The 23,085-nt window shown below is 43.0% G+C and overlaps 1 protein-coding gene across 2 annotated transcripts in view; it reads right to left on the bottom strand.

The window, feature by feature from the left end:
• LOC5573007 (DNA N6-methyl adenine demethylase) overlaps window positions 1-23,085 on the bottom strand; it is a 486,750-nt gene that overhangs the window by 27,274 nt on the left and 436,391 nt on the right. For both annotated transcript variants that reach the window (XM_021843564.1, XM_021843565.1), the window contains one exon: window positions 4,369-4,746. In XM_021843564.1, coding sequence (XP_021699256.1) covers window positions 4,369-4,746 — 378 coding nt within the window. The remainder of the gene's footprint in view (window positions 1-4,368; window positions 4,747-23,085) is intronic.

Below are 23,085 nucleotides of genomic sequence, written 5' to 3'. Positions count from 1 at the left end.
CTGAAGTGTGCCGTGGAGCGGTGTGGTGCGGTATGTTGACAATGATGATGAAGATGAGATTTTTTGCCGGAGGGCCACCCTTTAAAAAGTGCGTGTTTGAGCACATTCCACACGATGGCGGTGAAGAACAGGCGGTAGCAACAGCAACAACAACAGCAGCAGGTCGAGCGGAATGTAGATTAATTTTGGGGACATTCGCTGCTCTAGGAAACTGTCTGTCTGTCGGTCGTTTGGTCGCTCACCGAGAGGGGACAAGTAAAATAATAATGAATTATGTACTCGGGTGGAAGGAAACCTGCTGCCGCTACAAGCTACAAGGGTGGAAGCTTCCGAGGGGTGGTGTGGCATAGAAAGTAATGAAAAGCTTATGTGTAGTGTGTGCAGCATGAGGGTACATAGACATCTCGATGCCGAAAGGAAGCATGGTAGCAGGTACATAAAGCGAATGCTACTCTATACTGCCCGTCGATTGTCGGAAGGGGGATCCGAAGAAGGGAATAAACGACGAAGAGAAATTAATAGTGCCCCCTACTCCCGGCGCGTTGCAACCCGCCGGGTAACAACCTCGGCGATGTGTGAGAGCCTCCGTAGTCCACCCTTAGTGTAGAGAAGAGGGTGGCTGGTCGGTGTGCATGTGTAGATGTGAGAGGGCAAGAAGAAAAGCTTGGTCTTCCCCAAACTCGAAGACCTGTGTGTCTCCTGGTTGTCTCACTATACCCACTGCTTTGCTCTGCTGCCGATGACTGGCTGCTGCGACGGTTATCGAGAGGGTGACGTAAGGTGGCGGTCGGTAATTCCGTCCGTAGTACACGCTGAGCTGACGACGGTGAAGACGACCGCTGCTCCGCTGGAGTGGGTTCGGTGGGTATAATGTCTCGATCGAAATTGCGCAATTGACGTGCGCCGTGGAAGAAATCTACATACAGCTCTTTTCACTCGCTCTCTTGCTCCGTGGCCCACTCTTCGGCGTTGTCCTCCGTTTGATGGCACGGCAATGCTTCACTATATGTACATGTACATAGGGAGAAACATCACCATCATCAGCAACAGCAGCAGCAGCAGAGTGAGGTACCATGTTTTGCCTTTTTCTTATTATGATTTATGATTATATTGTCGACATAATAAGCAATTTATATAAATTCTTCATCGTACTGCTGGCCCCAAGCTGCAGCAGCAGTAGCAGCGGTACAGCAGGAGCCGCACAAGAACCAAGCGCAGAGAGGCTATCCTTTCATCCTTCAAACGAATAAATTTTCATTATAAATTGAGATTTTTCGGAGCAGATTTTCAACGGTAGCAGACGAAATGCTTGGGAAGAAAAATAGGAAATTGATGCAAAAACATACGCTCCACTTCATCTCTGCTGGCACGACGCTGGGTCCACGTGAATCATCAAAGGCAACAAAAGCACTTAACTGCGTCCTCGTCGCTGTCCCCGTCCTGCTACGGTAGAGGTAAACATATGGCAGGGATAACAAACGTAATAGCAGGACACTGCAGCGCGATGATATTACGGGATATTGACGTCAGCAGTAATTTTGTTTAGCTTCGATGTCTCTGTCGAAATGCATTTATCGACAAATACATTCGATTTCAATCGAAGTCGAATATCAGTATCTAAGTCTAAGTCTAAGCTGATAAGTCAATAATTTTCAATGCAGGAAGAGTTCAAATTGAAGATATGTGGTGTGGTTTCGATTTACTTTCACCTTAAGGGAAATCAATGTTTATTGTTATTGATATTGATAAACCCCTAAATGTAGGCTATTCCCAAGTAATTTAAAAAAATCTCACACAAAATTGAGTATTTTAACGAAATGATCAAATTCGCACAACTTTTGATAACCAGCATCTGCTCAAACTTTCAGGTTGTCGCCATGTGTAGATTCAGGTTTTCAATTGAAAGATTATGAAAGCTTTCCATTACCAAGTTGGTTTAAGAAAGTCCGGTATTTTACATTAAACCTTCTCGATCAATACATCAATAAGGTACTCTTGGGCATTATCGGCAGGAGTCCTAGTGGGATCTGAATCTTCGAAAGCATGATTCTGAAAATTTTAAGTAGAATCTTCAGAATTCCTAATGTGATTTTGTGAATACATAACGAGCTGCTGGGAATGTTTATCGAAATCGTGGCCATCGGGATCATCTAGGGATCGAGGTGAGACGTTTAGTATAAGTAAATATGTTTTACAGAAGAACATTTGCCATAGTAAGAATTAGATCAGAGACGAAAAGAGACATGTTAGACGGGTTCAGAATGGGTACCACTTCTAGTACTGCATTTGGTCTCTTGGTACTGCAAAAGTTACCCAAGTTTGACAGATCGCTGTATTCTTTTCACGGCATTCTCGATTTCGCTCTATTACCTTATGTACCATAAAGTTTTAGGCAACTGCTCCTTGCAGATGGATGTTTTTATTTTGTATTTGATTATATCCCAAGAAATGAATTGTTTGGATTGTACTTAAGCGACGAACTCCAAAGTTCACTTTTGATTTAAATCTGGGAGGGAGAAACCAATACGCAATTTGTGTACACCAAAGTAAGCCGAGATTTTGCTGTCAGGAAATGTCAGTGTGAGCCGGCTTTTAAAACAATGGACTAACATTAAGGAAGCGCGTAATAGATTGTAGCATATTTTTGCATTTTATCAAAGGTGCCAAGAAGCATCTAAATTAAAAAAAAAAATGAATGCATAGAGGATTATTTCCCTTTTCAAAGTTTATCCGGAAAGAACGAAGATACACAACAAAACGAAACTAGTGATTTTCACCAAGCCTGCCTTTGTTGTCGTTGGCGCGCTAGAGTCATCTTAAAGTTTAATATTTCGTATGTAATTTCGGTGTCTGCCTCGAAGTATAAATCTAGTATTAGTGAAACTTTTTCACAGGTTAAGAGACCGCTACGGATATTAACAGAACTTGATTCTTAAAAAAGTAACTAATGAACTCATCAACTACTAGAAAGTTCAAAACAAGTCCGAATCAAGGAGACAGTATTGCATTTGAATGCGTTTAGTTTGCGTTCCAGTTCAAGCATTAGAACGAGGCTTGAATATTGATCAGTTCATAAATGAACCCAAAGGAGGTGAAAAATGAACGTGAAATGCAAATTGCTTGGCTCGCGTTCAGTTTAAAATGCATCACTGCATGGAGGAGCTACAGGAGCTGGTGTAGCATTTTGTGATTTTACACACAAACGTTATAGAATGTACTTCAAAATTAATTCCAGAAATATTTGAAAGAACTACTGGAATTTCTGGAGTAATTTATGAGAAATCTTTAGTCGAATTTATTGTGAATTTTCTGTGAGATTTTCCAATACTTTTAGTAGAAAAATCCATGGAAACTGTGGGGTAGTTCTCGAACAAGTGGTTCAGAAAACAACTGGAAGTATTTCTGTAAAAATTGCCATGAGAGCTTTTCGAAAAAAAATCTATATGTTTTCCCGAAATCATTTTTACAAAAATTTCTTTAATGCTAGAATAAACCATTGTTATTTTTTGTGGAAAAATTTGTGTAGGAATATTTTCAAGATAACTCAGTGTAATTATTTATTCCTATCGTTCTAGGAACACTCGTAAGAATTTCTTGGAGAGTTCTCGATGTAATTCCGTTATTGGTCTGCTGAACGATTTTCTAGAGCAAATTTTGAATGAATTTCACTCAGCATATCTTGAGAAATGATTTAAGGAATTTCAAGAAGAATTCGCGGGTTTTATTTTCTGTAAATTGATACCTCCCTAACTCGTTGGTCCGTTCAATATTCCAGTTATGTAGAGTTGACTTAGTTCCAAACAATACGTTTACATTTTATTGAATGATTTGAATATCAACGAATACTATAGAATCTATGGTATATCTGTGACTGGATATAAACGTACGTATATTCGAACGTAAATTAAAGGTTGTACCTTTAATTTACTTTTGAATATATCATTGTACGGTTCAAAACGTTTCGCTTTATGGTTTCTTGTATTTTTACCATGATTTCTTTGGTTAACATATTGTTATAATTAGTGCTGCTACGATGGAATGCATTATTTCTGAACAGTTTTTTTTTTCAAATTGATCCAGCAAAATCTATCCAAGTTTTAATTGAAAACACACAATACACGTTTTCATCAGTTCCTCGCTGCATTCTCCCTTGAATGAAATCAGAAGCGGGCGGGGGATTGCAAAAATTAATAGCTAAAACTTATCTGGCAAATCGATGGAACTAACGGATTGTGCTTATGTACGCGAGCTTGGCAGAGTTTCAGCAGCAGCAGTGCAATTGCAGACGCGCAAAAGTTTGACGATATTCTGGCCGGAAGGAAGTTCAGCATTGACAGGGACTTGGGCGCAAGGGGAAAAGAAACTTACCATTGGTTGTTGTGGTTGATCCTTCATTGTTTCGGCTTTGATTATACCGACTGTTGGCACTTGTTGTTGCTGTGGTGTTTGCTGCTGTTGTTGCAATTGGCTTTGCTGTGCAAGCTGTTGCTGCTGCTGCTGAAGTGGTTGGCTAGCGTTGTTGCTGGCGAGCAGCGTGGCGTTGACACCTGTTTGGGCACCGGAAACGGTCACCAGTTGGCTCGATTGGACCACATTGGAAGTCCCGGTTGCAGCGGCAACGGCACCGGTGGTGGTGTTTGGTGAGGGATGTGGCAACGAAGCTGGCGCCGGGCTAGCTGCCGATGCGTTCTGCGGTAGGTTCTTCGGTGTGGCACCTAGGTTCAGCGACTTACGACCGCGTCCAGTCTGTGTAACAAAGGGAAGAGACAGAGAAAGGTCTAAAATTAGTACTTGATGGCATGGTAAACATGGAAAAATCATTTCGGGTTCGGGTTGACATTGATTGCGGTTGCAAAATGATGAAGACGATGGATGAAAACTGGGGAACTCGTCGTAAAATCTGTTGTCACCCAGGCGGAGATGTTTCTACGGTTTTGTTGTTTACGCTGTCGCATTAAAATGAAATTGCGTAGGGGATTTAAGATTCATCGATCATAAATTTCTTTTATTCGTCAGAGGCGCGTCCGACTCGTAGACTAGTCTTTCAGGTGGCCTCGTTTGGGGTTTTGTTTACATTTGGTTTGGGTCGAGAGAATGTCGTCTGGAGTATCTACTTAAGAAGTGAGAAATTTTACTAGAACCTCTACCAAACGTATCCTATGGTTTTAAACTCCCCATTAACACTCCACAATATCCCGTACCATCTATTGAAGGTCGTAGAGCTCTCTGCATTCTTTCTTCGTTCAATTAACTACTCCTTCCCTTTCCCTAGAATTCGCAAGGACGTGGCCAGGACAACTCACAACTGTTCGAGGATGCATCAATCTTGTCTGAGAGTCATATATTGTCCAAAATCTTTGGCTTTGGTAACGAACATGAAGGAGGCGACCGTCATACAATGGTCTAGGACTGGACTACTTACGAATCTAATGTATTCAGAGATTTGCCCAGGAATAGCTTCTACCCATTACTCCCAATTCTTTGAAGGATTCTTCTGGGTTGAAATAAAATATGGTATTCAAGAATTTGTCCAACTAAGACGAAATTTGTGTAATTCTATCCAGTGTTGATAGACTCACACTCAAAATCTCAATCAATACGCTCTCCCGTGAGAGCAAACTCAAAAGAGATGTGCTGCTAGACTCACGCTTGAGATTTTGATGCAAAATCAACTCAATCAACTCAAACCGTAAAAAATGACTCGTTGCAAAACCCGGCAAAAACTCGTGAAACCCGAAGGTTGTTGTTTACGTTAGAAAGGTTACTATAATTTTACCAGACTAACAAGGAATTATTGCCATGTGTAAGTAAACTGTGAAAATACGAGACAATGAGTCAAAAAGGTGAGCCAACTCATCCATGATTTTTTGACTGCTGAGTTGCATGATTGACAACTCACGCATGAAAAATCTCGAGCGTAAGTTGTGAGAAATTGAGTTTTTCACAACACTGATTCTATCTGTAAGTATTTGTTCCGGCTTCTTCAAATTATTTTGTAGCATATCTTGCAGGGTTTCGGGAGAGATTTTCCATCGAATCTTTTAAAACTCGTTCGGAAATTTCTTTAGCAATTCCAATAAAAATTTATTCAATTATTAGCAATAAACTATTTTTTTCAGATAATTAATCTTTGAGCGGTTTAGTGAAATACCTGTAAGAAAATGAAAACCGAATTTAGTATTATGCCACCTAATTCCAACTAGAAATACGTGTATCTGTCAAAGGATACAAATCCTAGTTGAAATTGAATGGTATACTTCTGTTTTCATTTATTTATTTTTTAGAATTTTTCCAAAATCTGACAAAAGATCCTTCTAGAAGTTCCTTAGAGGATTTCTCAAAATAATTTCCAAAGGTATAAGTACAATAATTCCTAAATAGATGTGATAGGAATTTCAATTCATTCATGAGTTTTATCAGATATGCCCACTAGCATATCTTTCTAAAGTAGAGGATGTTTTCAAGAATTCTGTCATAGTTTTTTTTAGAATATCCTACGATTTTTTCTAGGAATTTCCTCGGAATTGCTTCGGTTATATCAACTTAGATGGTTTCAGTGCTTTCTACAATTAAAAAAAAATATTGTTAATATGATGATCAAATAAGAATCTTGAAATTATTTTGAACCATAATGATAATCAGGTGTAAAAAATATTAATAAATGTAGAAAATATGCCATTTTCATAAAATAATAAGTTACTTGACTTATATTCTCAGAAACATATTGTTCTTGATGGAGAATCACGAATATCTAATGAAAATGACCTATTTTATTATTAAATAGGTGATCCCGGCAAACTTCTTCTTGCCATCAAGTAGGCTGTTGAAAAATGACATTACCGTACACCCCCGCTAATTTGAACGGTACCGCAAACCATCGGGGTTCATTTTTAATTTGAACTTCTAGTCACCCTACGATCAACAGAAAATCGTACTTCTGGTTACCCTTTTGGCTGTTTTGTTTTGATTCTGCGTTCCGTTTCACAGCGTTCCATTTCACTTTACTCCGTTCCATGAGCTGAATGACGTTTGAACCATTTTTAATCTGAACGATGTGCAAATTAGCGGGGTACTAATTAAAAAGTGTTCAGATTAAATGTAGTCAAACCAACGGGGGTACCCGGTAGTTTTCTCCCGTTTTTACGACTATTCCAAATGCTTCATTTTCTACGCACGTACACGTGGGAACCCTGGGCAAATGCAACAATGAAAGAATTGAGAAAATCTGTTGAACCGTCACGCTATTTCCTGACATACAAACAACATTCCATTTTTATTTATGTAGAAGATTGATAAACTTTTGCATTGAACTTAAAATAACTTCATAGAAGTTTTTTTTTTTCTAAAATAAATAACGTCAGAGCTATAATTAAAAAAAATGTGCAAAACTTCATAGGCCATTTTTAGACTTTATTAGAGTCAAGATGATTTTTCTATGGAGAACGCTTACTCTACCATACTGAAAACATGTGCAAAATTTAATCCAAATCGAAGATAGTCGCGTTCTGTGACTGACCGATTTAACATGGAATGCTTCTATTTGTTGTGTCACAGATCGTAAAGAAAAAAATGTTATTTTATTTAGATATTTTCAACAGAATATGTTTCAATATGTTTCAAAACCAGGCTTGATAGAAACTCCACTGCGATGCAAAGGTAAGGCGATTTTGCCGTTTTTCTGTGGAGTAAAGACTGAACTCAAAATTTTCAACACAGATCCTAAAGCGATTCGAGCGAGTGTGCCAAAAAAATGCGAGGATTTTTTCTGGTACTCTCTCTCTCTCTCTCTCTCTCTCTCTCTCTCTCTCTCTCTCTCTCTCTCTCTCTCTCTCTCTTTCTCTCTCTCTTGTTACGATGCTCACCTTTACCCTCGCTTCAAAAGAACTCTTGAGTGTTTCGCCCGAACAAGACAGTCCTCGGGGTGGCACTCTTTTTTTTATGGAATTTTACTCTGTTGTGTTTTGTTCTGCATCTTCCTCGTTCATTTTTTGTTGCCTCTCTATATTTTTACCAACGCTATCTTGAATGAGTCCAGTTTTATTCAGTATTTGAATAGATGAAAATATCAACTGGAATCATATTTCTGTTCAGACAGTAATAATTTGTAGAAAAATCCGTTACAGACAACTAGTTCGTTTATTTGAGGCTCAATTGTGCTTTTTGTTTGAACAATGGTAAAGCAATAATTTTTCCTGTAATTATTTTTTATATTTTGTTGATTACAATATATCGACGGTCACAATACTGCCCACTGATTCAAGCACACTCAACCTGTCATGTTCGATTGGCTCCGATAGTTCTATCAGACTGTGTGACTGTAGTCTTAAATTCCATGGATCTACAGATATGTTTATAGATCTGGCATAGTTGCAACAGCTGTGGAAACCGTACACTCAAACGCATGACACGTCTTGTGGATTCTTGACCCAAGAAAAATGATTCCGTACATACAAGTTATATGAGTTCTAAGTGTAACGTTCGTTTGTCTGTGGTATAGGTATTTGCGCAGCTTGTCGAGCTAATCGCTCGCGGTAAATTCAAGTAGACATATGAAAAAAGTAAAAATTATGCCAAGCATTCCTCGGCTTAACCCAGAAGCTGACTCGGTTGAATATTTTCGCCTCTTGCGAGGATCAAAATCCCAACCATTTTTAGAAAGTGCACCGCACTTGCACTACTACACCGCTGCACTGCTGCAACCGAATGCTTCGCTTGTTATTCGACTTATTTTTAGCTTACTATCTTAAAATAATTATTAATTGCACACACTATATGGTGCTGGGCAAGCTCGAACGTATAGACAGAACACAGACAAACAGACGTAACGCTTAGATTATTTTCATCGTACAACGAAATAGTGCTCGATTTTTCGCTTTTGCTCGAGTTTGACGTTTGCGTACTACCACCAATTGTTCTAGCTGTTACGTCTGTTTATCTGTGGACAAACAGTGCTGCACAATGACGATATGTCTCGTCTTCCATCGGTTTTCTGAGATTGTCTCAGCAGCTGCGGCGCGGCGGCATATCGTCGTCGTCGGTGACGCGCGTCTTTTCTAATAACATACCTGTGAGTGTGCCACATATCAGCGGGCCAGTAATTTCGAAAAATGACAGTTTTTTAATTGCCGTCCATTGGACCGAGGACGGAGAGGATGAGAAATCGCCATGACAGTGTTATTATTAGTTTGAACGATGGCCACCGCGGCGCGCCACATACCCTATTCCGTTGCGTAACGAAGGCAGCCAGTAGTAGTTGCACCTTCGAACCGCAATCCGAGAGATTTAATCGGACGGATAGCATCCAATCTCCGGTGTCCGAAGCTGCACTGTGCACCGTCCGTCGTTACCGTAATTGGATTGAGATTTTCCAGGAATGCCTATACATACTATCCGAGCCCGGTCCCGGTTCAGTTCGGTTCGGTGCGTTTGGTAGTTTTATGTTCCTAATTAGTTTTCCACTAACGAATCGGACCGTAAACACAAACTCCGACAGTCGTCGGCATCTTGGTTAGAGTTTTATTATTCAATTTTATTATCACTAAATTCGCCTTCTCGCCCTCCGCAATTCCTTTCGGCAGTCTGTTTTCCCATGCTGCCCTGTCTGCTTGTTGAAGTCTGGGCCGCTAAGATTCTTGGAAGCCGTTTGGTACACCCAAAACACCATTCACCTCCAGGGACCAATGCAAGATCTGCTACCTAATTGTTTAATTACGTCCGTCTAGTTTTGGGAACGACACTTTCGTTCAGCTGGCTTTAAGCTCCAGTTACCAGGAAGCATGTTTGGGGCGAGAGGCTTTAATGTTTAAAACACTCAAATGCTTTGAACAAGTAAGGAAGCAGAAGTACGTAGGATCGTAATTAAAAAGACGAGAGAAAACTTGCGTACGAGGTCAGAACTCTCCCGCGTGGCCTCTTCTTAGAGACGATCCGTTGAAGTACCTACGGCCACTTTGGCCCGAGTGGCACTGTTCAAATTGCGTAAATAAAGTCGCACAACAAGGCCCCCACCACCGAGGACGAGCAGATTTCTTGGGAAGTGAGTTTACCGGGGGCCACTTGGGATGCTCTTGATGCGTGCACGACAACATACTCACTCGCTCGACAGCGCCCCGAATGGCACTCCAAGGCGGGTCTGAAAATAATCAAAGTTGAATGGTCGCGCGTTGGTGGGGATGCCTGGAGAAGGAACGGTGACATTAAAGGTATTGTCGGGGGTTCTCAGATGTTAGAAATGTGGAATGTTAGAAAGGCACATTTGGTAAAGTTTTTTTTTCCAAGAGAGATTTCAAAATTTTTATGGGTTGGGAAGAACGTTTCAGTGAAATCCATGAAAATTCCCTAAAATTATATAAAATCCACCTTAAAAGGTTCATATTTCAAGAAAAACACTAAGAGCTCCGCATAGTGCTGGGTTCCTGGAAATCCGTGCTGGGTTCCTTAGGAAATCCGTTTTGAATTCTTAAAAGATTCCTGCATGAATTCCAAAGTTCTTGTAGAATTAAATATTTCGGATGAACTCTGTCCTTCGACAGGGCAAACCCTTTACAGGCAGCAACAGAAAGCGTAATTGGAAAGCAATTCCCGTTGTTGGCAAGGATGTGGCATGAGTCTGATAGCATTACTACATACATTTTAGTTTCCAAGACTGATTGACTACCCCATTATGTGTCCGTTATCTGATCTGTAAGCACATATTAGACACTTGACGATTTTCTTACAATTCGTTTGCACGATGGCCTTCACTGTCGCATCTTCTGCATAGCTTGTTTCTTCGGAATCATTGCTTTTCAAGGCCTTATGGCCCTTCCCGAAAAAAATTTCAGGAGGCTGCTGTATACTCATTGTCAGCGTATATTCAGCCTATCTTGAGCATGCCTAATCGTTTCGCTGGCATCTGTTAGCAGCAGCCTAATCGCCGCCACTTGAGTTCCCTGTAGTACCTTTCTGAGGTGGAATGGAAATACCGGCAACGTCGATGTCACATTGTTCTTCAAAAGCAACTGGGACCTCCGGTGCATCGGTGATCTCAGCCAGATTTTTAGGCTGGAGAGCCGCTTCTACAGTCAGAGAATGAGGTCAGAACTTATCGCCAAGCATTTCCTGTGCCGATTCCTTTAGCTGGGCATCCAAGGATTGCTATTACTTTGCACCCGTGGATTTTGTGGAAGCGTTGTCACGTTTGAAATCATCACACGACCCTCTTTCTCTTTTTGACCTTAGACTGAGGACAATCCACTGTTCCTCCCTCCCCCTTGGTTGCCATTCTGTTTCGTGTCAGCTATCTCGCTCTGATGTACAGTGTACACCCACATTTTCCTTCAAGAACACGCGCATCTTCGCTACGATCCATTCCCGGACGGTTGACTCTCTTGTTGCCTTGCTTTTTAGCTGATACTGAATTATACGATTTCAGCAAAGTTGTTCTTAAGCCCTTGCTGATTTTTCTGTCAGCAAATTCAATTGTGAACTTGAGCTGCTCAAAAGCTATCAGTATTTTTGGGAGTTTTTTTCCTATTACAATCAATCCCGGGCCATTCAACACCTCACTGGTCGTCTTCGTGATCTCATGACTATCTATGCGAACAGGGATGCCAAGCCATGCCTACATAAATCCGCCAAAGATCATGAAGGGAACTTGATGAGGCTTTTACATGATAAATTGACGCTCTTATAATTATTTTTTTACATGATGTCGTTAGGCAGCGTCCATTTATTACGTAACGCTAAATTTGGACATTTTTTTACCCCCTCCGTAACGCATTTCGTATGGAATTTTTTTTGTATGGATTTTTTTTTGTGTATGTGTCGTAACGCTCGGGCTTACTCCCTCCCCCCTTCTAGCGTTACGTAATTTGTGGATGCCGCCTTAGAAGGCATTACCAAAAATTTACTACGAATCTTGCAAGATAAAGATTGGACTCGGAAAAAATGCGACTCTTTGTTTTGGGTGTATCCTTTTATTGCGTGGGTAAAAATTAATGAAATTTTGGGTAATACTAGTTTAGAGTGTTATGTTCATGTGTGTAAAATTTTATCGCGATATGTTTTTTCAAGATCGTTTTCAAGATGCATTCGAAACAAGAGCCCGCCAGCAAATCTAGGGCGTAGTGATCGATAATCCTGGTCAGTCGCACAGATGGATCGGCAAAAGGCTTGAAATCCACCATTACACCGTGTCCCGCGTTGTGAAGATGTTCCAGGAGACAAAGACCATCGAGCGGCACGCTGGAAGCGGCCGAAAACCGAAAACGGAATACCTTAGGCGGGGAAGATAAGGCAGTAAGTATAACCCGAACCTTTCCACCCGAGACGTAGCCAAAAAGGTAAATTCGTCGAAGTGGTTCGTCTAGCAGACCATAAATCGGGCTGAGCTACATGTTTTTAAGGTCAGGAAGGCGCCAAACCGGACTGACAAGCACAACACGGTGGCCAAATTGCGTGCGCGGAAGCTGTACCATGAGTGACTGGTCAAACCAGGCTGTCTCGTCATGGACGACGAGACATACATCAAGGCGGACACCAAACAAATCCCCGGCCTCGTGTTTTTTATCGGAAGAAAAAGATGGAAAAATGCGCGAAGAAGTACCTGTTGTGGCAGACGATCTGCGAGTGCGGACGGTACAACAAGCAGTTCAAGAATCTCTTCCAGGAGTCCACACACAAATTTTTAAGGAATCCCCTTACGGTTATTCCAGGAATGTGGATGATAGAGATGAAATCTGCAGTAGAGATGTTTGTGGTTGAAATTGTAGAGGCAGTGCTTTGAGCGAGAATTCTGTAAATATGTATACCCAGACATTGAATAAAAGAGAACTGCTGACATGATAGCGATATCAGTCAGTTCTCTGCGGTTGGAACGGACAGCCTGGTTGTTTCGTATTGCTATTTTCAACAGATTATGGGCTCAGGAACGCCTGGAGGACTCTGCGCGGCGATTTCGATGAGGGATCACGAAGAAGCACCTGGATGAGGAGACGGTTGAGAGTAGGTGGTACCTGAACGGAAGGTAGCCTGGCCGAGGTGCCCAACAATTGGAAGCCAAGATGCGGTCGAGGCTGGCGGCCGATACTGATTGATCGGCGGATGAGTTCAGAAGAGCCAAAGTCAGGAGAAGCTTGGAGGACGGCGCAGTTGACCAAGAGGAGGATGGTGCAGCTGACCAGTAGAAGCTCAAGGATATGAGGAGTTCGGCAGCTAGTAGAAACTCGGTGGCAGATGTGCGGTTCGGAGGTTGTGCTGGCTGGTAACTCTACGTGGACAAGTCCACTACAGTGTCAGATGCTTAGGCGGCCGTTACATTCTAGATCCATAGTAGATCCACAAGGAAGGGTGTACTGTTGAGGTAGATACACCAACATAAGGTAGTCCAATCAAGTCAATATCCATACCTCGCTTCGAGCTGCAGGCAGCAGTGCTTGGCGTTTGACTGATGCAATGGATCGTTGAAGGTCATTCTATTCGAATAGGAAAAAAGGTGTTCTGCATGGATTTCAGCACGGTCTTATCGTGGGTAAAATCTAATATGCGACAATACAAACAGTTTGTGGCAGTTCGAGTGGATGAGATCTTGACAGAAACCAACGTGGAGGAGTGGAGGTACATACTGTCGAAGAAAAATATAGCTGACGCCGCAACTAAATGGTGCAATGGTCCCGATCTTAACCCGGATGGCGTTTGGTTCAAGGGACCGACATTTTTGAAATACATCGGATCTAAATGGCCTGTGACTCCAACATTAACGGAAGACGACGTGGAAGTTCGTCCTATCTACGTCTATCAATTGGTACCAGTTGTTAAACTTTTTATCTATTTGGAATGGTTCTCGAACTCTACTTCGGCTCATAAGCAGGAGTCGAAAGAGAACTGTTCCGCAGTCAACCTATCTTTCTCAGGAAGAATTGGCCGGAGGCTAGAAATACCTAATCTGTGCCGTACAGTGGGGTTCTTACCCGGACGAAATGGCGACCATAATGAGAGAGTTGGATAAATCGAGCAGCCTAATCAGTAGAATACAGGCTACAAGGAATGTACCAAACGACATCAAGCTGCCAATTATCTTGCCAAGGAAACATAAGTTAACATATCTTATCGACTCCTTTCATCGAAAGTATCTACATGGTAGTCCAGAAATCGTGGTCAACGAGATAAGACAACTGTATTACGTCCCGTCGCACCTTGGTCAGACTGTTCACAAAAGAATGTCAGTAGTGCAAGGTTAAACGAGCTCAACCACAAATACCCAGAATGGCTACACTACTATCTGCGCGTTTGACATAATTCATAAGACCGTTTAGCTACGTTGGGTTAGATCTAATTGATCAAGCTCGGTAGAAGTAATGCTAAACGTTGGATTGCATTATTCACATGCTAGACAATCCGGGCTGTCCGTGTAGAGATCGTCTACAGCCTCTCGACGGATTCTTGTGTGATGAGTGTACGTCGATTCGCTAGCCGTCGTGAAGCACCATTAGAAATTCATTCTGATGATGGTACAAACTTTAGAGGTGCCGTTCGGTTGCTAAGAGAACAAACACAGAATATTAATGATTATAATACCAATGGCGCGTCTACACCCGAAGCTCAAACGTACAAAAGTGAAATTTGATGACAGGAAACGTTACCTTGACGTAGATAGTTTCCGTACTCGCCGATTGTCAACGCATAAGGGTCCACGCAGTACACGCAGCTAGCATAAAGGGTGTGTGATGAGGAGGAGGTATTTGTGTCTTTCCAACAGGTTAAGGGCCCAGGAACGATTCATTTGCGAGTATACCCTACAAGAGGGTCGGCCGCAGAAGCCGTTAAACGGGATCCGCACGGCGGGATCCGTAGGACGATCTGTGGGCTGGTCGGAGCATGTGCAAGCATCGGAGCCGGATCACTTGTACAGAGCTCGAGTTAAGGAGGCGCTGTGTGATCCTCGGAAGGTAGAACCTCGACGAGCTTCGTCATCCGTTTTGAAGTAGAACCAGAACTTCGTGGTGTACAATTAGAAGGAGTTTCGTGATCCTCGGGAGGAAAAGCTGAACGAGAAAGTTGAAATGCTTTGTGGATCTAGTCGATGAGTTTGACGACTGGATGAAGTTTGTGGACCTGGATGAGCAGTTTGGCGACTGGAGGAACAATCTGGATGACAACACTAAGGTGTAGTTGCTTGTTGAGTTATCAGTCAGTAGCTGTCTGCAGAAAATGAACTAGCTTGTTTTCTTTGTGGTTAGAATAAGCTGGAGTTTGAGTAGTGTTCGTGGTATCCAACAAAATCTACAGCGGTAGTTTGCCCTTATGATAATTTAACGCAGGAAATATTAGATTATCCGTAGATGTGGCCAACGTTGAATTGGAATTAATCAACTAAAAATTGTTAGGTTGTCAAAATCCTTTAGCTGTTTATTCCATTTCAGCAAGTCAAATCAATCAGTTGCACTTCAGTTTCCCTGAGAACAGATGCCACGTGATACCTATTCAAGATTTTCCTATCCGTGAAAAGCGGCATTGTCCACGTAGAATCGCTGACGTCAGGACTGCGAGGCCGAAGAATAGCGCAGTAGCGCGGAAAGGCAGATGCTATGGCGGAATGAAGGAACACAATATCGATTTCCTTGGTGAAAAATGGAACACGATAATGGTTGTTCCCCTCCGCCGGCTCTGAGCGTCTGCCCCCTCCAACGAAATTCAAGAAATGGCGAACCTCCGACCGTGCACACATACATTAAGCGAAATCCCCACCCCCGCATACATTACAATGGCACAGGGCCATCACTTATTCCGGAACTGGAGTGGTGCTCGAGCGTTTCGCCCGAGGACGTGCCTTCAAGCCGCCAAACCAAGAAGGGACACGGCTTGCATAAGCGCAGGAAGATGATTATAAATGGCCCGTAATATACATTTAATCGATACTAATTTACAATTAAATTACGTCGCAGGAACATATTAAAAGCGGGTATGTGTGGGATTCTTGGAACCCTAAAAACAGATTGGGGACCATCGCGTAATCACATTCAATTCCGTTTGCCATCGCTGCCATCATTATCATCAGCATCTCATCAAACAGGAAAAAAAAGCCAGGAATATCGCACAACCATCAGAGAGCGGAAAATTGCATAACGTCGCCTCGAGTTATAGTTAAGTACCAAAGCAATTAGGATCGGAATTTGTCCCTCCATCCCACATCCCGCAAGCGGCAGTTCGCCTCTGGAAGCGTTCTTCTAATCGCTCGCGGTGTGGATTACCTCGAAAGTGGGCTCATCATCCATCGGCAGGAAGTGAGGAAACGTGGTGCGACATTCGAATGGGTCCTCATCAATTCGAAACGATTGGGCTGGCGATCCCAATAATCTTCGAACTCTGAATCAAGGATACCAAGCCGTTGACTAGAAATTCTGTCTGGAAGAAGTCTAGTTTTCATATATCGTAGATCAATAACCTTACAAATGCATTAAAATTGGAGGATGAGAAAACGAAGAGAAAATTCGAGATAAATCTGAAAGGTTGGCAACGCTGCCTACCAATTAGGCCGCCTCCGTTCAATACGCTGGAAACAATTCCATCGTATCGAAAGTGAGCCAACTTCCTCGTACTCTCATTCCAGAAGCACCCGCTCTAATGAGGGTCCCCACTCGCACTTCGTGGCGTATCAGTCTCCGTCTCCGGCTGCGTCTGTGCCCGCAAGTGCGACGTGGTACGCGGTGTCTGATTACCGTCGCGATTCCGCGGCTGCTGCTGCTACTGAGGGGGACCGTAAAAATTTGAGGAATTTTTACGTTCCACTCACACTTTTTTTTTCCTCCGGTTCGTACTCATTTAGCTGTGCGGGTTCCTTTGGGCGATAGCTGAGCAGCTTCTTTTCTTCATCGTCGTGCGTAAAAACTTTTTATACCACCCAACAACGGTGGATTCGATTGGGCGAAGCGTGGGGGCGCAGACAGACGCGCCCTGGGGGAGATTTTGCAGTTTTATGAATGAAAGCATTTCTTGACCAACAAGTTTCTGCGGAACAGGTTCGACCGTGTTCGCAGCTTCGATTTCCGAGAAGCTGTATCGAACCGTTTGCTAATCATCATATTCGGGCCGAGCAGTGCCCTTCTCCGAATGATGGCAATTCGAACTGAAAAGTATAAAACTTCGATTCGTTGGTTGGAAGTTTCATAACCACAGCAAACGGCAGCAAATGGTTTGATCGATACAGTGTAGAGAGGGGTATTGCAGAACACCGCACTTAACAGGTGAAGAGAATTAGCCCATGACGACAAACCGAGGCCAGAGTTCCACGATGTGAGCGGTGGCACCTGTCTTCCCATGAAACAAGGAATGTGGAACACCACTTCGGTCGCTTTTGCGGTTAATCGAGGTGAATTGGTGTGAAAATAAAAGTCATGAACCTTCTTCATTGATGTTTTTGACACCTCAAGCACAGGCAAAACGGTTTTCTCATAAACTATACTGTTGTTTTGTCTGTTGTTGAACTCGTACAGACTGCTTTCAGGAACAAAATTGGGGATTAAATAACAATCCAATCTTGAAGAAGCACATCAAAAACACGAATATCGCTATTTTCGTCACGCCAATATTTACTGTAACTTGGAATAAGAGAAGGAATTGATAATGTAGCATTCACTTAAAAATATGCTATCTTTCTCATATATCAAGGCAGCTCGGGACCTCATAAGTTCCTGCCTCACGCATCTACGAGTCAAACAAGTTGAAAACCCACTAGTTAAGGGCTGCGTACTTAGCTGGCAGTGCAGCCCGGGCATTGTTGTCCTTCTTACATCAGCTAGAGTGAGCAGGTGTGTCCCGAGCTTCTGTTACCCAACAAGGTGCTGCTCAAACAGCGTCTGAGCTGGATTCCAGCGGCTGAGAATGTTATGCTGCTGTATCACGTCAGTTGATCTAAGGCGAATCGATGGAGGAAAAAGATGGAGCCGAACTCCACCTCCATAGTTCAGGAATGGATGAGGAAACTAGGACTAGCCCATCATAAAACTGAGTCAGTGGTGGCCAACACCCGCAAGTCTGAGCAAAGGACGCTTACCTAGGTAAGTGATTGCATCATAGAGTTCAAGCGATCCTTCAAGCAGCTCGGAGTCACGATCGATTACAAGCTCAGCTTCACTACCTTCCCTGCGTTAAATATGTATGTAAGAGGCATCTACGGCTATTGCGTCATTTGTGACGATAACGATTCTGCTTTAATTGCCAGCTTCATTCGAAGATGTATCAGAGGAGTCCGCAACACCCGTAAAGGCATAACGCTCAGAAACACGGTAGGCTGCGTTGAGCTAATCACGTTGCTCGACAAGAAAATATAATATCCGACAGAAAATTCAGATGAAGCCGCTGAGTTGAGGAGGACTAAGGGCACTTCACGACTGGAAGCGCCCACGACAAGGTTCAGTGAAGGAGAGTCGTCCATTCGATGTAGATTTAACATACTGTATCCAGTATCAAGTAAGTATTACATTCAGAACAATTTTCTAATCTCGAAGACAGCGAAACATTCAACACCCATCCCTATTTTGCCACCGTGACACGGAAAAACGCTTCCAGTTGTCAATCCCATCTCACTGCCCATTCCCAGCGAATGGCAGGCTCCCAAATTCGTGCTGAACTTGACGTTTATTAAAAAGTGTGGAAAACCGATTACTCATCACTGTCTTATTGGAGCGTGTGCCGGCTATCGATGGACATTGCCGCGTAACACTCCGCATTCCACCACCGCCCGTCGTCATCCGAAATAAGGGAATGGAAAAAGCCCATTCACCCCCATTGCAAACAGAGCTACTATTGGCAAATGTACAGAAAAAAAGTATAAACATCGGTTGCCCATCCGGCTGCGGAGCAACAATTGAACCGTTCCGGTCCCCTCTATTATTCTACATAGAAAGTGCTGCTGCCACATATAGATCTGCATTCGTGTGTTGAATGGTGTGGATGTGCGCAATCATCCGATCGTTCACAGACAGACGTTTCCCTATCGCTCTCTCTCTCTCTCTCTCTCTCTCTCTCTCGCCCTCGTCGACCGGCTTGCATGCTATCAATTTAAAACTCATCATACACTTTGTTCAACACATTTCAATCATGAACAATTTAGGATTTTCAATGAATTCAAATCGAGGAACACAGTAGGCGGAAAGGTGTAGTTTACCTCCGGACGAGGGGTCGGTCAATTCTGATTCGGACGCGGGTGCAGCAGGCAGTAGGCTATGGCTGCGAGTGGCTATCTAATCGCATGTGTTTGTGTGTGCTTGCGCTCCGGTCAGTCAGCATCAATGCTCAATTGCTCATATCAAGCACTGATGGTGATGGGCCTCGAGTCGATTTTTTCATTCGAACACATCATCAGGATAGGTTGCGGCGAGTGAGGAGGGTGGGCTCGACTCAATATTCTTCTATGAGCTTTGATGGTTTATTTTATTCACATATCTATATAGTGTTGCACGAAAATACCCTTGCTCGATTCACCTTGCGCTTCTCGGTCTGAAAAGGGTTCGTGTGTTTTGATGTGCAAAATAGGTTTTTGTTGTGATTGTTCCCAACTGAGTGCCGGTCGCGCGCTCACAGTGGACGCTGCCACCGTCCACAATGTGATTGTCGTTTCGTTGTTGTTACGGTGTTTATCTGTGAGACAGTTTTCGGCTTTTTGTGCCGGCACCGCAAAGCTGTTGATTATCGCCGCCTGCTATTCTGATATTAATAGTGCCGTTTTTCCGGCAATTCGTGTCGCCGTCGTTTCCACCTCACCAGCAGCGCCGGAGTCGTTTACAGAAGCGCGGTCTGCGGTGGTGGTTGGATTGTTTAGGCTCAGTTTGTGTTGTTGGTGGAATGGCGGCATCATTGAAGCTTTGTTTGGGTAAGTAATCGAATCAGATTATATTATTCTACTTCACAAACAATGTAATTTTCAGTGGTTTCAATGGTTCTTTTCAATAGAGTACAGGGTGGACTGTAATTCGTGTTACAAGGTCCACCCTTTTCGTCATGACATGGTATTTTTAATGAGTCATCTAACGGAAACCTACTTCGATTGCGCAGACAACTTCGCTCTGTTGAGTTTATGGCTGTGGTTACTAGATGTAAACTCATAGAATACTCAATTACTTGGAGCGATTTCTGGTCACCCAATTACAAGGCGAAATTCCAATGAACTGTTCAGTAACTGTAGCAGAAGTGACACCTCCCGTTCGACACGGTCCGGTTTCCGAATGAAACGGAGGTGTGAGCTACGCAATCGGTGGCCATCATCCGCGCCCCTCCCGGAACCGGACCACCAACACCTGCCCACTGACTGGCGTGCAACGGTTGGTTAAGCCAATTGAAAACCAATCGGTTCGTTTGGTGTTTGGCGCGGTTTTACGCACCGTTCAACCGGTGTGAATGACGCCGAATAAGCTCACGTGGTGCCACCTCCACAGTGGCGGATGAGGGTTCCGATTGGACGATGAGCGCTCATCGACGACACGAAACGAGCACTGCTCTCTATAGTGACTCTAACGGGGATGAATGAAAATAAATATAGTGAAAAGGTGCTGAATGGAAACAGCTGAAAATTAAATTTGATAGCCGATGTGAACGTATGCGCATATATGTTTTATCAATTAAAATATTTATATTGCTGCGTTCGTCCGTTCGGAATCGCGTGCCGTCGACTGAACGGGAAGCTACGATTTTCAATGAACCGGTCACTTGACCGTCGATGTGCGATGTTGTTTTGTATATATTTGCATGGCTTGGGAGGTCAATTATCCCCTTGTCCCACTCATGGTTAGCCGGTTCGATATTTTGCGAATGGACATGGAGATCGATTGAATGAATAGCTCGCTTCCTCGCTGGGATTTGACAGTTAGCTGTAAGGTTTGCTATTCTGGTGCTAACGATGCATTTATATCGTTTCTATGTCATTTTTTATCGTTTTAATGTCATCTGTTAGTGGAAAGGTGACTGCTATGAAAAATCCACAATTGAAAGCAACCTTGGCCACGTCCTTGTGACAGCTCAAATAGATTGGTTATTTAGACCGCCTATTTCAAAGGTTGGCAGATACCGCGGAAATCCGCTGAATCAATCCATCCATAGCAATATCCGAACTGTTCCCACAATTTTGCATACACACAACCTCGTATCTCAGCCTATATGGGAGTCCTGCATAGAAATCATATCCCATCAGTAACCCGAATGGAGGCATCCATTTTCCTCGCCTAATTGACTGCCAGTCAACCTGGATTTCAAAGTCGGTAGCAGATCCACCCCTCCGCCCTCATCCTTCCTGCCCCGCCCGAGCATTGTTCGAGCTACATTAGGCAGCTAACAGTACAGTACGATAACCTCCTCCCCGCCCATAGATGGAGCAGAAGCGGCAGCAGCACGGCCGGAGCAGGATGACTATGCTCGATTGTCGTAATAATAACCTGCGATGACTACGCTCAAAGTACCCTATTGCTTCACATTCGCCTCATCATCATGTTATAGTAGTGCCGCACCCATTTCCTCTACGGCGACGTCGTCGTCACATCAGAAAGCGGCCCATTCCGACCGACCGAAAAAAAATGGAAGAAAGAATAAGAGCCTATTAATGCTGGCGATAGGAGCACATCGGGCCCAGATAGCCGTAGCGGTAAACGCGCAGCTATTCAGCATGACCATGCTGAGGGTTGTGGGTTCGAATCCCGCTGGTCGAGGATCTTTTCGTAAAGGAAATTTTCTCGATTCCCAGGGCATAGAGTATCTTCGTACCTGCCACACGATATACACATGCAAAAAATGGTCAATCGGCAAAGAAAGCTCTCAGTTAATAACTGTGGAAATGCTCATAAGAACACTAAACTGAGAAGCAGGCTTTGTCCCAGTTGGGACGTAACGCCAGAAAGAAGAAGAAGGAGCACATCGGGTGGGTGCCTAATATAACTATCTCACAGCCGGCTGGCAATCTTGCCGAGAAAGGAAAACATGGAAAACAAATATACATATCGGAGTGTGTTCACATATTTGAGCTTTTTTTATGGACATGAGTTGTACTTTTTTCAGGTTCTGTTATTATTTTATAGTGCAAATTTTAGAGGTCAAGTTGATTCCGTGAACTCCACTTTTTGGAACGAATTTTGCGTTTAAATGGAGTATAGTTTTAGTATAACAAAGAAGAAAATTCTAATTTTTCATCAAACGATACATTATACTGTGAATGAAATCGTTGTTCCACTGATCATATAGATTGAAAATGTGAAGTTTATTATCCACCTTACGGTTTCCACAGGTATGCTCCCTTTTCGATAATGATAATACGATCTGACATTTAGCTTGGATCGTTTGATAACTGTTTGATCTTTTCGATTTGCTGTCAAACGACAAAAACCAAATATCAGAGCGCTATGATCCCTACCAGAAAGCGAGTTTGTTTGTAGCGGCCATAATCGCTCGTAAAAAAGCTTGATGAACTAAGAGCAAGAATATTCGTTATCCCCCTTTCTTCATAGCGAAAAGCATCTAAATTGCATCGAAAACTAATAGGCTATCTCCATGAGGACTGTCCGCGATAGGACTGACAGCTATAAGTGTGTATGTAGCCGAAACGGAGCCGAAACATATCGGAGTTTTACATTTTCCTTTGTAGTCGAAAGGTTACTCCGATCACGAAACGTCAAAAACTCATGGTAGACAAAAAACCAGCTGATCGCAGCTGTCTCATGGATTGCTTACATCTTGAACTTAGATTTCTTGAAACTCCACAAGCAAACTCACTTTCTGGTAGGGATCAAGTCATCTTACGTTTGGCTTGTGTCTTTTTACAGCAAATCAACAAGATTGATCATCAAACTTATCGATCAGCGTTCTAATAAAGTTGAGGGGCCTATTTTGTAAATCGAGCAGATTCATGTGACTCGTCTGTATTCATTGTCGATCAAAGCAAGCATGCATATTTCAGATGTCACCCGTCGACTCCCATAGTAATCCAGTCACATAGAGTGACAACTGTCGAAAAACTCGAGTGAAAGAGCTGAGTCGAGCGAATTTTTCGGTCGACAGTGACTCCAGTCGAGTCATTTTGATCGACTCGACTTATAAAATAGACCCCTGAATAACTATGAAAGTGCT

Source organism: Aedes aegypti, chromosome 2 (genome assembly GCF_002204515.2).
Source record: "Aedes aegypti strain LVP_AGWG chromosome 2, AaegL5.0 Primary Assembly, whole genome shotgun sequence".
Lineage (NCBI taxonomy): Eukaryota > Metazoa > Arthropoda > Insecta > Diptera > Culicidae > Aedes > Aedes aegypti.
This window is presented reverse-complemented; position numbering and strand designations above follow the sequence as displayed.